General features: G+C 45.5%; 1 protein-coding gene across 1 annotated transcript; it reads left to right on the top strand.

Moving 5' to 3' along the window:
• The first annotated feature begins 432 nt into the window (after positions 1-432).
• LOC112247849 (zinc finger and BTB domain-containing protein 7B-like) lies at positions 433-15,028 on the top strand. The gene is given in 3 exon segments (XM_042307948.1): positions 433-656; positions 3,125-4,218; positions 11,056-15,028. Coding segments are annotated over 3 exon segments (1,809 nt in total). The 5' UTR covers positions 433-593; the 3' UTR covers positions 11,708-15,028.
• Positions 15,029-15,063: the final 35 nt, after the last annotated feature.

Here is a 15,063-nt window from a genome sequence, read left to right as displayed (position 1 = left end):
GAGCTTCTTTCAAGGTCCCTCATCAGTAATGTAGGTACATAGAGATCCTTAATTCTGTGCGTAAGTGGCTGGTGGCTGAAGGATGAGACCACGGGCTGCGTCTCAATAGTCCAGCATGGTTTCCTTCCTCTTCTTTCTTCTTCGAGGAGAAGAAGCCACTTTAGACTATTGTACCCAAGTTCCCCCCACCTGTCTAGACAGATGGACAAACATCCCTCCTACCTGTCCATCAGCCAAGGTCAGAGGTCAGATCTGTGGTCGGGGAGGGGCAGGCCAGGAAGTTAGGTATTTCGGAAACTTACGATCTCTCGTTTCGGAAAATGGACCCACTGTATTTTGGAGAGAGTGGCGCGTGGGCGAGAAGGGGGAGGGGTATCTCAATCTCTCTCTCCGCCGCCAAGCACCTTCTTTTCATAAAACAGGAAGAGAGAGCGAGTGAGAGAGAAAGAGGTAGACATCCCCAAGGATGAACGCGAAACCCCAACTTCTCTGAACTTTGAGAGTTAAAGGTTTAAGGAGAGCGAGGGAGAATAGAAGGCTGTAATATAGGAAGGAAGAAGTGAGGAAGACTGAAGTATAAAAACACTTATACCATGACACAGACACAGCATCGCCTCCAGTCGACGGTCCCTCTATCAGCCATGAAGGCAGGAAAGGTAGGGGTGCCGTTTGGGTTTAGACACAGCTGATGGGTTGAGGTTGGGAGGGTAAGGTTTGGGTAAGGTTCTGTTGATACAGGTGGGATTGGGGTTTCTGTTGAAGTGCGACAATATGAACGTTAGTGTATGGACTGTATGGGTGGGGTGTGTGTGTTTTTGACATTGTTCAGTTTGTGGTCTGTTGATCTTCATGCAATGGGGACTCGGGGAGCCAAGAGAGAGACACGCAATGTGTGTGTGTGTGTGTGTATTTAATGGGGTGTGTCTTGGAGCAGGTTAGTCAGGTGAAACAGAATGTACTGTCGTCGAGGAGAGCCCCTCCAGGGTGCTATGTGGACAGTATTATAGGATGGTTAGGGGGCTGTTGGTGGTTGCTATGGGAGGGAGACAAAGGTGGGGGAGGAGGGGGGAGTTAGTCTGTTGTTTGTGGAAAATGTAGTCTGCTCAGGTGAGTGGTACTGTGGAACAGGAGAGGGGGTTAGGTGAGAGCCAGGGGAACAGGAGAGGAGAGCCCTTGGGTGTTATAAATAAACCTCATCATATGTATACATAGACAGTGTAGACTTCTATAGACCTGGTAACCTACCTAGAAAGTAGTCTATGGATTAGTAAAATGGAGTAAGACACAAACTTCCACTGTAGGCCTAAATGCTCTCTCTGTTTCACACTCTCTCACTCTCTTCCTCCATTATACACCTCCCCTGGAGGGCATGTGTGAAAGGGAGGACACGGAGTGGGTGATGAGGTCTTGAAAAGAAGGGAGGAGAAGAACAAGCTTCTGTTATCCTCACATAAACACTTCTAGACACGTCTTGTTTTACCCAACATGAACTCTTCTCTGTTTTCATTTTCCTAAAGTCAAAGTTCTGTTTCAGGAAATACCACACCGCACTGTTAAGGTTAGACTCAGTGAGCAGAATCCTGACTTGAAATACATCCATATAACTTGAATCTTCCTTTGACGATGTGACATACGCAAAAGCTCTATCACCTTGTGTGTGTGTGGACGTCGTCCCCAGTACAGTCTGACTCCTCTCTTTCACCTTCCTCTTTGTCTCTTCCTCTCCTTCGTCGCTCTCTCTCTATTATTAATCAAGGAGCTAATACTATCAACCACTGACACACAAACACACACACTCGCTCTCTCGCTCTCTGATCCTCCCAGTTGTCCCCCCTTCCCACCCCCTCTGCCAAAATCACTTTTTCCTGATGTCGTAATCTGGGGTTGAGGGGGTGGTAGTTCGAGGGAGAAGGGAGGAGTGATTGAAGGAGGGATAGCACTAAGCTCTTGTTTAATATGGTCCCTCACGTGAAGGAGGGATAGCACTAAGCTTTTGTTTAATATGGTCCCTCACGTGAAGGAGGGATAGCACTAAGCTTTTGTTTAATATGGTCCCTCACGTGAAGGAGGGATAGCACTAAGCTCTTGATTAATATGGTCCCTCACGTGAAGGAGGGATAGCACTAAGCTCTTGATTAATATGGTCCCTCACGTGAAGGAGGGATAGCACTAAGCTCTTGATTAATATGGTCCCTCACGTGAAGGAGGGATAGCACTAAGCTCTTGTTTAATATGGTCCCTCACGTGAAGGAGGGATAGCACTAAGCTTTGTTTAATATGGTCCCTCACGTGAAGGAGGGATAGCACTAAGCTCTTGTTTTAATATGGTCCCTCACGTGAAGGAGGGATAGCACTAAGCTCTTGTTTAATATGGTCCCTCACGTGAAGGAGGGATAGCACTAAGCTCTTGTTTAATATGGTCCCTCACGTGAAGGAGGGATAGCACTAAGCTCTTGTTTAATATGGTCCCTCACGTGAAGGAGGGATAGCACTAAGCTAAGCTCTTGATTAATATGGTCCCTCACGTGAAGGAGGGATAGCACTAAGCGCTTGTTTAATATGGTCCCTCACGTGAAGGAGGGATAGCACTAAGCTCTTGTTTAATATGGTCCCTCACGTGAAGGAGGGATAGCACTAAGCTCTTGTTTAATATGGTCCCTCACGTGAAGGAGGGATAGCATTAAGCTCTTGTTTAATATGGTCCCTCACGTGAAGGAGGGATAGCACTAAGCTTTTGTTTAATATGGTCCATCGCTCTTTGTGGAAGTCACGCTAGTAATGAAAGGCTACAGTACCAACCAAAATATCTCTGCACCGTGACTACATTAACTAACACAGTTTTACTTGACAAAGGACACGTCCATGCACTGAGGTATTCTAGGTATGTCAGCATTTGTTTCCTTGTATTCAAAGCCATGAAATGTGATCTATATCAAAAGCATACACAATTTTGTTCTGATGTCATTGCTTGACATTCACCACACCAGAAGAAATGTTTTAAAAAACTTTGTCTGATTCTTGTTTTTTTTCCATGTAAAAAAACCTGTCTGTGGCCACCGAATTATTTTGATTCAGCCTGAACATCAATGTCTGTGTTATTCTAACCAACTGTTCCCTCCTGCAGGTGGCGATGTCTCCAGGAGAGGACGGTCTGATTGGGATCCCCTTCCCAGAGCACAGCAGCGAGATCCTGTTCCGCCTCAACGCCCAGCGCAGGGCGGGGCTACTCTGTGACCTCACCCTGACCTCGCGGGGTGCCCGCTACCCTACCCACCGCTCTGTCATGGCTGCCGTCAGCCTCTACTTCCGCGGGCTGTTTGGAGCGGAGGAGGGGGCCGAGGCAGGGGGGGAGGCGGCGGGGGGAGGAGGAGGGTTCAGTGTGTGCCAGCTGGACTGTGTCGCGCCCGATGCCCTGGGTGCCCTGCTGGAGTTTGCCTACACGGCCACCCTGACCATCCGCAGCTCTGGCATGAGAGACGTGTTGAGAGGAGCTCAGTTACTGGGGATCCAGTGTGTGGTTGATGCCTGTAGAGACATACTGGGGGAGACGGCGGGGGAGGTAGAGTGGGAGATGGGGGAGGAGAGGGTACAGGCGGAGAGGGAGAGAAGGGTGGAGAGGGGGATGAAGAAAGGCTCCCGGAGGAAGATAGACAGACGGAGAGTCAACAAGGTGGAGTCATCGCACCACCAGCCACTGCCTCATCGCCCCAATATTAACACACACCAGCACCCCTCCACTCCTCCTCCACACCCCTCACCTGTTCAAGACGGGGCCCACTCTCATCCCTCCACCCGACCCCCCAGCCCTGAGCAGGATGAACACCCCCCCACCACAGGACAGAACGGGGAGCGGAAGCAGGGCAGGGATGCAGGGAGAGGGAGTACAGCAGTCAACGGAGGGGTGCACTGGCCTCAGGAGTGCCTCCTCGCCCCCCACCCCCCTCTTCCCCTCTCGGACGACAGGCTGTCAGAAGACGAGGAGGAGATGGAGGGAGTGGGGAACGGTGGGGTGCCCAGCTTTACTTCAGCCCCCCTGGCAGAGCAAGGGGTGGCCACAGGGGCAGGAGGAGGGGGTAGGAAGAGGAAGTCTCAGACCCCCCAGCAGTGTCCTGTCTGTCAGAAGATCATCCACGGAGCAGGGAAGCTGCCCAGACACATGAGAACACACACTGGGGAGAAACCATTCGAGTGCTCTACCTGCGGGGTCCGCTTTACCAGGTATGTACCTGTGTGTTTAACACTATTATCACCAGGTATGTACCTGTGTGTTTAACACTATTATCACCAGGTATGTACCTGTGTGTTTAACACTATTATCACCAGGTATGTACCTGTGTGTTTAACACTATTATCACCAGGTATGTACCTGTGTGTTTAACACTATTATCACCAGGTATGTACCTGTGTGTTTAACACTATTATCACCAGGTATGTACCTGTGTGTTTAACACTATTATCACCAGGTATGTACCTGTGTGTTTTAATACTATTATCACCAGGTATGTACCTGTGTTTTAATACTATTATCACCAGGTATGTACCTGTGTGTTTAACACTATTATCACCAGGTATGTACCTGTGTGTTTTAATACTATTATCACCAGGTATGTACCTGTGTGTTTAACACTATTATCACCAGGTATGTACCTGTGTGTTTAACACTGTTATCACCAGGTATGTACCTGTGTGTTTTAATACTATTATCACCAGGTATGTACCTGTGTGTTTAACACTATTATCACCAGGTATGTACCTGTGTGTTTAACACTATTATCACCAGGTATGTACCTGTGTGTTTTAATACTATTATCACCAGGTATGTACCTGTGTGTTTAACACTGTTATCACCAGGTATGTACCTGTGTGTTTTAATACTATTATCACCAGGTATGTACCTGTGTGTTTAACACTATTATCACCAGGTATGTACCTGTGTGTTTAACACTATTATCACCAGGTATGTACCTGTGTGTTTTAATACTATTATCACCAGGTATGTACCTGTGTGTTTTAACACTATTATCACCAGGTATGTACCTGTGTGTTTTAATACTATTATCACCAGGTATGTACCTGTGTGTTTTAACACTATTATCACCAGGTATGTACCTGTGTGTTTTAATACTATTATCACCAGGTATGTACCTGTGTGTTTTAATACTATTATCACCAGGTATGTACCTGTGTGTTTTAATACTATTATCACCAGGTATTTTTTATTTTATTTCACCTTTATTTAACCAGGTAGGCTAGTTGAGAACAAGTTCTCATTTACAACTGCGACCTGGCCAAGATAAAGCATAGCAGTGTGAACAGACAACAACACAGAGTTACACATGGAGTAAACAATAAACAAGTCAATAACACAGTAGAAAAAAAGAATCTATATACATTGTGTGCAAAAGGCATGAGGAGGTAGGCAATAAATAGGCCATAGGAGCGAATAATTACAATTTAGCAGATTAACACTGGAGTGATAAATGATCAGATGGTCAAAATCAAATGTATTTATATAGCCCTTCGCACATCAGCTGATATCTCAAAGTGCTGTACAGAAACCCAGCCTAAAACCCCAAACAGCAAGCAATGCAGGTGTAGAAGCACAGTGGCTAAGAAAAACTCCCTAGAAAGGCCAAAACCTAGGAAGAAACCTAAAGAGGAACCAGGCTATGTGGGGTGGCCAGTCCTCTTCTGGCTGTGCCGGGTGGAGATTATAACAGAACCTGGCCAAGATGTTCAAATGTTCATAAATGACCAGCATGGTCCAATAATAATAAGGCAGAACAGTTGAAACTGGAGCAGCAGCACGGCCAGGTGGACTGGGGACAGCAAGGAGTCATCATGTCAGGTAGTCCTGAGGCATGGTCCTAAGGCTCAGGTCCTCCGAGAGAGAGAAAGAAAGAGAGAAAGAGAGAATTAGAGAGAGCACACTTAAATTCATACAGGACACCGAATAGGACAGGAAAAGTACTCCAGATATAACAAACTGACCCTAGCCCCCCGACACAAACTACTGCAGCATAAATACTGGAGGCTGAGACAGGAGGGGTCAGGAGACACTGTGGCCCCATCTGAGGACACCCCCGGACAGGGCCAAACAGGAAGGATATAACCCCACCCACTTTGCCAAAGCACAGCCCCCACACCACTAGAGGGATATCTTCAACCACTAACTTACCATCCTGAGACAGGGCTGAGTATAGCCCACAAAGATCTCCGCCGGGGCGCCAACCCAGACAGGATGATCACATCAGTGACTCAACCCACTCAGGTGACGCACCCCTCCCAGGGACGGTATGAGAGAGCCCCAGTAAGCCAGTGACTCAGCCCCTGTAATAGGGTTAGAGGCAGAGAATCCCAGTGGAAAGAGGGGAACCGGCCAGGCAGAGACAGCAAGGGCGGTTCGTTGCTCCAGAGCCTTTCCGTTCACCTTCCCACTCCTGGGCCAGACTACACTCAATCATATGTCCCACTGAAGAGATGAGTCTTCAGTAAAGACTTAAAGGTTGAGACTGAGTTTGCATCTCTGACATGGGTAGGCAGACCGTTCCATAAAAATGGAGCTCTATAGGAGAAAGCCCTGCCTCCAGCTGTTTGCTTAGAAATTCTAGGGACAATTAGGAGGCCTGCGTCTTGTGACCGTAGCGTACGTGTAGGTATGTACGGCAGGACCAAATCAGAGAGATAGGTAGGAGCAAGCCCATGTAATGCTCGTTAGGTTAGCAGTAAAACCTTGAAATCAGCCCTTGCTTTGACAGGAAGCCAGTGTAGGGAGGCTAGCACTGGAGTAATATGATCAAATTTTGGGGTTCTAGTCAGGATTCTAGCAGCCGTATTTACCACTAACTGAAGTTTATTTAGTGCTTTATCCGGGTAGCCGGAAAGTAGAGCATTGCAGTAGTCTAACCTAGAAGTGACAAAAGTATGGATTAATTTTTCTGCATCATTTTTGGACAGAAAGTTTCTGATTTTTGCAATGTTACGTAGATGGAAAAAAAGCTGTCCTTGAAATGGTCTTGATATGTTCTTCAAAAGAGAGATCAGGGTCCAGAGTAACGCCGAGGTCCTTCACAGTTTTATTTGAGACGACTGTACAACCATTAAGATTAATTGTCAGATTCAACAGAAGATCTCTTTGTTTCTTGGGACCTAGAACAAGCATCTCTGTTTTGTCCGAGTTTAAAAGTAGAAAGTTTGCAGCCATCCACTTCCTTATGTCTGAAACACATGCTTCTAGTGAGGGCAATTTTGGGGCTTCACCATGTTTCATTGAAATGTACAGCTGTGTGTCATCCGCATAGCAGTGAAAGTTAACATTATGTTTTGACATCCCCAAAATATATAGTGAAAACAATAGTGGTCCTAAAACGGAACCTTGAGGAACACCGAAATTTACAGTTGATTTGTCAGAGGACAAACCATTCACAGAGACAAACATATCTTTCCGACAGATAAGATCTAAACCAGGCCAGAACTTGTCCGTGTAGACCAATTTGGGTTTCCAATCTCTCCAAAAGAATGTGGTGATCGATGGTATCAAAAGCAGCACTAAGGTCTAGGAGCACGAGGACAGATGCAGAGCCTCGGTCTGATGCCATTAAAAGGTCATTTACCACCTTCACAAGTGCAGTCTCAGTGCTATGATGGGGTCTAAAACCAGACTGGAGCATTTCGTATACATTGTTTGTCTTCAGGAAGGCAGTGAGTTGTTGCGCAACAGCCTTTTCTAAACATTTTGAGAGGAATGGAAGATTCGATATAGGCCGATAGTTTTTTATATTTTCTGGGTCAAGGTTTGGCTTTTTCAAGAGAGGCTTTATTACTGCCACTTTTAGTGAGTTTGGTACACATCCGGTGGATAGAGAGCCGTTTATTATGTTCAACATAGGAGGGCCAAGCACAGGAAGCAGCTCTTTCAGTAGTTTAGTTGGAATAGGGTCCAGTATGCAGCTTGAAGGTTTAGAGGCCATGATTATTTTCATCATTATGTCAAGAGATATAGTACTAAAACACTTGAGCGTCTCTCTTGATCCTAGGTCCTGGCAGAGTTGTGCAGACTCAGGACAACTGAGCTTTGAAGGAATACGCAGATTTAAAGAGAAGTCCGTAATTTGCTTTCTAATAATCATGATCTTTTCCTCAAAGAAGTTCATGAATTTTATCACTGCTAAAGTGAAAGCCATCCTCTCTTGGGGAATGCTGCTTTTTAGTTAGCTTTGCGACAGTATCAAAAAGGAATTTCGGATTGTTCTTATTTTCCTCAATTAAGTTAGAAAAATAGGATGATCGAGCAGCAATAAGGGCTCTTCAGTACTACACGGTACTGTCTTTCCAAGCTAGTCGGAAGACTTCCAGTTTGGTGTGGCGCCATTTCCGTTCCAATTTTCTGGAAGCTTGCTTCAGAGCTCGGGTATTTTCTGTGTACCAGGGAGCTAGTTTCTTATGAGAAATGTTTTTAGTTTTTAGGGGTGCAACTGCATCTAGGGTATTGCGCAAGGTTAAATTGAGTTCCTAAGTTAGGTGGTTAACTGATTTTTGTCCTCTGGCGTCCATGGGTAGATAGAGGGTATCTGGAAGGACATCAAGGAATCTTTGTGTTGTCTGTGAATTTATAGCACGACTTTTGATGTTCCTTGGTTGGGGTCTGAGCAGATTATTTGTTGCAATTGCAAACGTAATAAAATGGTGGTCCGATAGTCCAGGATTATGAGGAAAAACATTAAGATCCACAACATTTATTCTATGGGACAAAACTAGGTCCAGAGTATGACTGTGACAGTGAGTGGGTCCAGAGACATGTTGGACAAAACCCACTGAGTCGATGATGGCTCCGAAAGCCTCTTGGAGTGGGTCTGTGGACTTTTCCATGTGAATATTAAAGTCACCAAAGATTAGAATATTATCTGCTATGACTACAAGGTCCGATAGGAATTCAGGGAACTCAATGAGGAACGCTGTAAATGGCCCAGGAGGCCTGTAAACAGTAGCTATAAAAAGTGATTGAGTAGGCTGCATAGATTTCATGACTAGAAGCTCAAAAGACAAAAACGTCATTTTTTTTGTCTGTAAATTGAAATTTGCTATCGTAAATGTTAGCAACACCTCCGCCTTTGCGGGATGCACGGGGGATATGGTCACTAGTGTAGCCAGGAGGGGAGGCCTCATTTAAGACAGTAAATTCATCAGGCTTAAGCCATGTTTCAGTCAGGCCAATCACATCAAGATTATGATCAGTGATTAGTTCATTGACTATAATTGCCTTTGAAGTAAGGGATCTAACATTAAGTAGCCCTATTTTGAGATGTGAGGTATCATGATCTCTTTCAATAATGACAGGAATGGAGGAGGTCTTTATCCTAGTGAGATTGCTAAGGCGAACACCGCCATGTTTAGTTTTGCCCAACCTAGGTCGAGGCACAGACACGGTCTCAATGGTGATAGCTGAGCTGACTACACTGACTGTGCTAGTGGCAGACTCCACTATGCTGGCAGGCTGGCTAACAGCCTGCTGCCTGGCCTGTACCCTATTTCATTGTGGAGCTAGAGGAGTTAGAGCCCTGTCTATGTTGGTAGATAAGATGAGAGCACCCCTCCAGCTAGGATAGAGTCCATCACTCCTCAGCAGGTCAGGCTTGGTCCTGTTTGTGGGTGAGTCCCAGAAAGAGGGCCAATTATCTACAAATTCTATCTTTTGGGAGGGGCAGAAAACAGTTTTCAACCAGCGATTGAGTTGTGAGACTGCTGTAGAGCTCATCACTCCCGCTAACTGGGAGGGGGCCAGAGACAATTACTCGATGCCGACACATCTTTCTAGCTGATTTACATGCAGAAGCTATGTTGCGCTTGGTGATCTCTGACTGTTTCATCCTAGCATCGTTGGTGCCGACGTGGATAACAATCTCTCTATACTCTCTACACTCGCCAGTTTTAGCTTTAGCCAGCACCATCTTCAGATTAGCCTTAACGTTGGTAGCCCTGCCCCCTGGTAAACAGTGTATGATCGCTGGATGATTCGCTTTAAGTCTAATACTGCGGGTAATGGAGTCGCCAATGACTAGAGTTTTCCATTTGTCAGAGCTAATGGTGGGAAGCTTCGGCGTCTCAGACCCCGTAACGGGAGGAGTAGAGACAAGAGAAGACTCGGCCTCTGACTCCGACTCTCTGCTTAATGGGGAAAACCGGTTGAAAGTTTCTGTCGGCTGAATGAGCAACACCGGTTGAGCGTTCCTACAGCATTTCCTTCCAGAAACCATGAGAAAGTTGTCCGGCTGCGGGGACCGTGCGAGGGGATTTATACGAACGTTACTATCTGTACTTACTGGTGGCACAGACGCTGTTTCATCCTTTCCTACACTGAAATTTCCCTTGCCTAACGATTGCGTCTGAAGCTGGGCTTGTAGCACAGCTATCCTCGCCGTAAGGCGATTGTTCTCCTGTATATTATGAGAACAGCGCCTGCAATTAGAAGGCATCATGTTAATGTTACTACTTAGCTTCGGCTGTTGGAGGTCTTGACGAACCATGTCCAGATAAAGCGTCCAGAGTGAAAAAGTTGAGGGAAAACCAAAAATATAAACAGTAATTAAAAAGTAAAAACCATAAAGTTGTCAGGTAGCAAAATAGGTTGGCAACAAAACGCACAGCAACACGTAAACAAGTCTGCAAGTTGTGACCGGAAATGACGATGTGGTCATGGTCATGTGCAGGTAGAGATACTGGTGTGCAAAAGAACAGAAAAGTAAATAATACCTGTGTGTTTAACACTATTATCACCAGGTATGTACCTGTGTGTTTAACACTATTATCACCAGGTATGTACCTGTGTGTTTTAACACTATTATCACCAGGTATTTACCTGTGTGTTTAACACTATTATCACCAGGTATGTACCTGTGTGTTTAACACTATTATCACCAGGTATGTACCTGTGTGTTTAACACTATTATCACCAGGTATGTACCTGTGTGTTTAACACTATTATCTATTACAGATTACAGAGCTAGCATTGTTCTACATATGATGCTGAGCCATTATCCTCTTTCCTTTCTCTCTCAGGAATGACAAGTTGAAGATCCACATGCGTAAACACACAGGGGAGCGCCCAGGAATGACAAGTTGAAGATCCACATGCGTAAACACTTGCCCCCACTGCCCCGCCCGCTTCCTGCATTCCTACGACCTGAAGAACCACCTGTCTCTCCATAGTGGGGCACGCCCCTTCGAGTGCCCGCTCTGCCACAAGGCCTTCGCCCGCGAGGACCACCTCCAGCGCCACCGCAAGGGCCTCAGCTGCCTGGAGGTCCGTACCCGGGCACGGCCGAGGCGCGGGCCTGGGGCTGACCACGGGGAAGAGGGCAGAAGGGTTAGAGGAGGAGGAAGAGGGTATTCTCCAGACCAACTCGACCCGCTGGAGAATCTGGCCCTGCAGCCCCACGCCTCAGCATTCCACCCCCGTGCTGGGATGGTTGGCCTGGGGGCTGAGGCTGGGGCTGGAGGTCAAATGGTGTTCCAGGAGGAGGCTGACGGGGAGCAAGCTATAGCCCTCCTAGGGCCTCACAGGTTACCCTACCCTGGTCTGCTGTGGAGAGGCCTGGAGCTGGGGGTGAGAGGGGTGGAGGGGGAGGAGGCAGGCGGGGGCCACTCTCCTGCACTTCAGCATGCAATATGGGATAAGGAGGCAGAGGAGGAGGCAGAGGAAGACGAGTGAGAAGAGAGGAAGAGAAGAGCGTGCATGGATGTGTATGCGTGTGCATGTGTTTGTGTGCACGTATGTGCATTTGTATATGCATAAGTGTGTGCGTGCGTGTGTGTGTGTGTGTCACCTACAGTATGGATGGGGATCTCACTCAGGTGACTGGACCTGCTCCTTCTTACAAAGCGCTTAGAGAAAGACTAAATGATAGAGAATGACTAAACGATACAAAAAGAATAATGGAAAACGGGTTTTCTGATTTGTTATTGTTGTTTCATGGCTCTGTTTTTATTTCAGTTGTCTTTTATTTCTATTTTCCATTTCTATTTTATTTCATGCTGTGGTTATTCTTATTAGCTGTACATAAAAAGAGGCTTTATTGAGGGAATGTTTTGCCCATAGATGTGCTGATGGGGATATGGGGTTCTTTTCTCTCACTAAGCAAACTGAAGTCAGGAGCTGAGAAAAATGATGTGTCCAGATGTAAAAAAAAAAAGAAGAGAAAAGAAATCATGTATTTTTGAGCAGAGTGCTGTTAGAGTAATATAACAATCAAATGTTATTGATGTTCAAACAATGTATGTACAACATCCATCTGGCACTACTAAACCCTATCACTCTTCATGTCACTATACTAGCACTCTCAGTGGGGTAGTAAGAAACCAGAATCATCCGGTTTTCAGTGGAAAAGCAGAGAAGACACAAAGCCTGAAAACCGGTAGCTTCCGGTTCCTTCCGACCCACTCAGGCGTTTGTTTTACGCCTGCTAAGTTAGGTAAGTATAGTAGTAGGTGTGGAATCTGCTGTTTCACTTTGGGTGTACCCTACTACCCTCTAGTGGTTATTGGTGGAGCTAGTTGCCAATGGCAACAAGTCACACAGGTTTCCTATTGAAGATAGCCATTATCTAACAGTAACAGTCATATTTTAATAAGGCTTATTATTTTGCTGTCTGTTCTAAGTAGATTTTCATGCCCTTTTATGAGGCACCGATGATACCAAAGATTTCAGTTTATTTCTTCCTAATCAATCAGTTTGATCAAGCACAGGAGTACCAGAGCTATAGATTGAGATCCCAATGGGCACGCACTGGTTGAATCATTGTTGGTTCCACTCCATTTCAATGAAATGACATTAAACCAATGTGGAATAGACATTGAATTGATGTCTGTTCCCAGTGGGATGGCTCTAAGGGTATCCTGGGATTTTAGAGCCAAGGTTTGGTTAAAAGACCTGTCTTCATTTGCCCGGTTCTCTGCTGCAGACTGCTAGAAGGGTTGGAGACTGCTTCCATAGGTTCGATTCTCTGTGGAGCTCTAGTGCTCTGTGAAAAATGACTGACCAAAACTAGACTACATCTGCAGGGTCATTGGATGATTGTTAATGAGAGGTGTGTTTGTTGCTTTAGCGTTTACTTTTTGACATCGACGGGACAATTCCTTTCCAAAGTTTCCTTCTTTAGAACGTCTTCTGATCATGCACTCCTCGTTTTTTTTATTGCAAAATGAGCGAGAGAAAAGGAGAGACCAAGAGGGAAGGAGAGAGTGAGGGAGAGACATTGATCTCTTGATTGCTCTGTATTTATTTATTTATTGTTATTTATTGTGGCTTTCCAGTTGAAACTGTGTGTGTGGCCTGACCCAGGGTATCCACAGTGACCCGACCCAGGGTATCCACAGTGACCCGACCCAGGGTATCCACAGTGACCTGACCCAGGGTATCCACAGTGACCTGACCCAGGGTATCCACAGTGACCTGACCCAGGGTATCCACAGTGACCTGACCCAGGGTTTGACACAGTGACCCGCAACACCACTCGGCTCGGGTCCCCTTCTGGCACAGTTGAAGTGCTCTGTACCTGCTTCCTTTTGAGTCTTAAGAGAAACTGCATTGTGCTTAACGTGACGGCTAACAAAGACCCGTACACCCAGTGCCATGTTGGGTGAAAGGTCCTCTGTTGGCTATTCTTCCTCCTTTTGCATTTGTTTTGCACAACACATCACACCCTGAAAAGGTACTGCAATAATACTGGCACATTCCATCCTCCTGGGGAGAAAGAAGGGATCAGAAAAGAGAGGGGGAAAAGAGACAGACCGAGCCTTTCTCTCTCTCTCTCTTTAGAGCACAAGACAACTGTCGCACCACCCGTAGCCGTTTCACACTTTCAGTTAAAGAGATAAGCATCAACTGCACTTAAGGAGAGAACTGTGTTGTGGATTCAACATGTACTGTATGTTATTGTGTTATCTGTCAAAGCTGTGTGTATAAGTCACAGATAGGCCCTTTGTCTCTAGGAGACCAGCGACCATCTTGGGTGGCCCATTGCAGGTGTAAGGCTACTTTGCTTACAGATAATCAACTATTTCTTCAAAGTCTGTCACTCTTTAGGTGATAGTGAGTTATGTTCTTTATTTACAACTATTTACGAGGGCTGTAACTCTAGCCTGAAGCTTATGTAGCTCTAGCAGACTGGACCTGTGTGTGCTACCATTCCACGCTATGTAGAAGAACTTTCCTTGTTTCTGATTTATTTGCACTAAAATATTGAGAGCTTTTAATTTTTTTTTGTTTCACCTCCTTATCCATTCCATGACGTCACTCAGTATCGTTTATGATTGTAAGAGAAGATATCTGTATATTGTTCCTTCAATTCTTGATAATAACATTGGTCTATATTCTTTCTACTGCGTAGTGTAATAATCATGATAAGAGATTGCTATGTAAAGGGGTGAAGCTGCCTTGGACTTTTGTTTTTGTGCTGCAACTATTCTCAGGAAATCTTGAGCAATGCACTAAGTAATTATGCAAAATTGTGGGGGAGATATGCTGTGTATATATGTAGCCTATGTATGTTCATACATATGTCTGAAGAGGTAGTGACACCTTTCACTCAAAAGTATGGTTCCAATATAACACCTTGTACCATGAGGAAGTAGGATAAAAGCAAATCGAGAAATAGTAGATATCCATTTGTATGGTAAAACATGTACAATATAGTGTACATCAATTGACACCAGCCAGTCACATACATTGTGCTGAAAGGTTTTTTGTGCTGAGGGGTGTTGCTACCAGCATTTAGAGAGCTTGGTGAGTGAATGAGAGGGAAACATTATGCCAGCTGTGAAGCGTGGTGTTTCTATGGAACTTTATGTCGTTTTATTTGGCTTTGGTGAAGGGATCTGGGGTCTGTTTTGAATAGAGACACCACTATCAGGGATACATTTTTGTCTTTCCATTTTTGGTGGACCTGCTGTCAGAGATATTAATTCATTTTCCCATCATTTGTTTCAGATAATGTAAAGAAAACAGATAAATAAACAAAGATCTATCCCTGTCTGTTTGTGTTATTTATTTGTTTGACACTAGTGCAT

Source organism: Oncorhynchus tshawytscha, linkage group LG03, assembly GCF_018296145.1.
Source record: "Oncorhynchus tshawytscha isolate Ot180627B linkage group LG03, Otsh_v2.0, whole genome shotgun sequence".
NCBI classification, from domain to species: Eukaryota; Metazoa; Chordata; class Actinopteri; order Salmoniformes; family Salmonidae; genus Oncorhynchus; species Oncorhynchus tshawytscha.
Note: the sequence above shows the minus strand (reverse complement) of the source record. Positions and strands in the feature narration are given on the sequence as shown.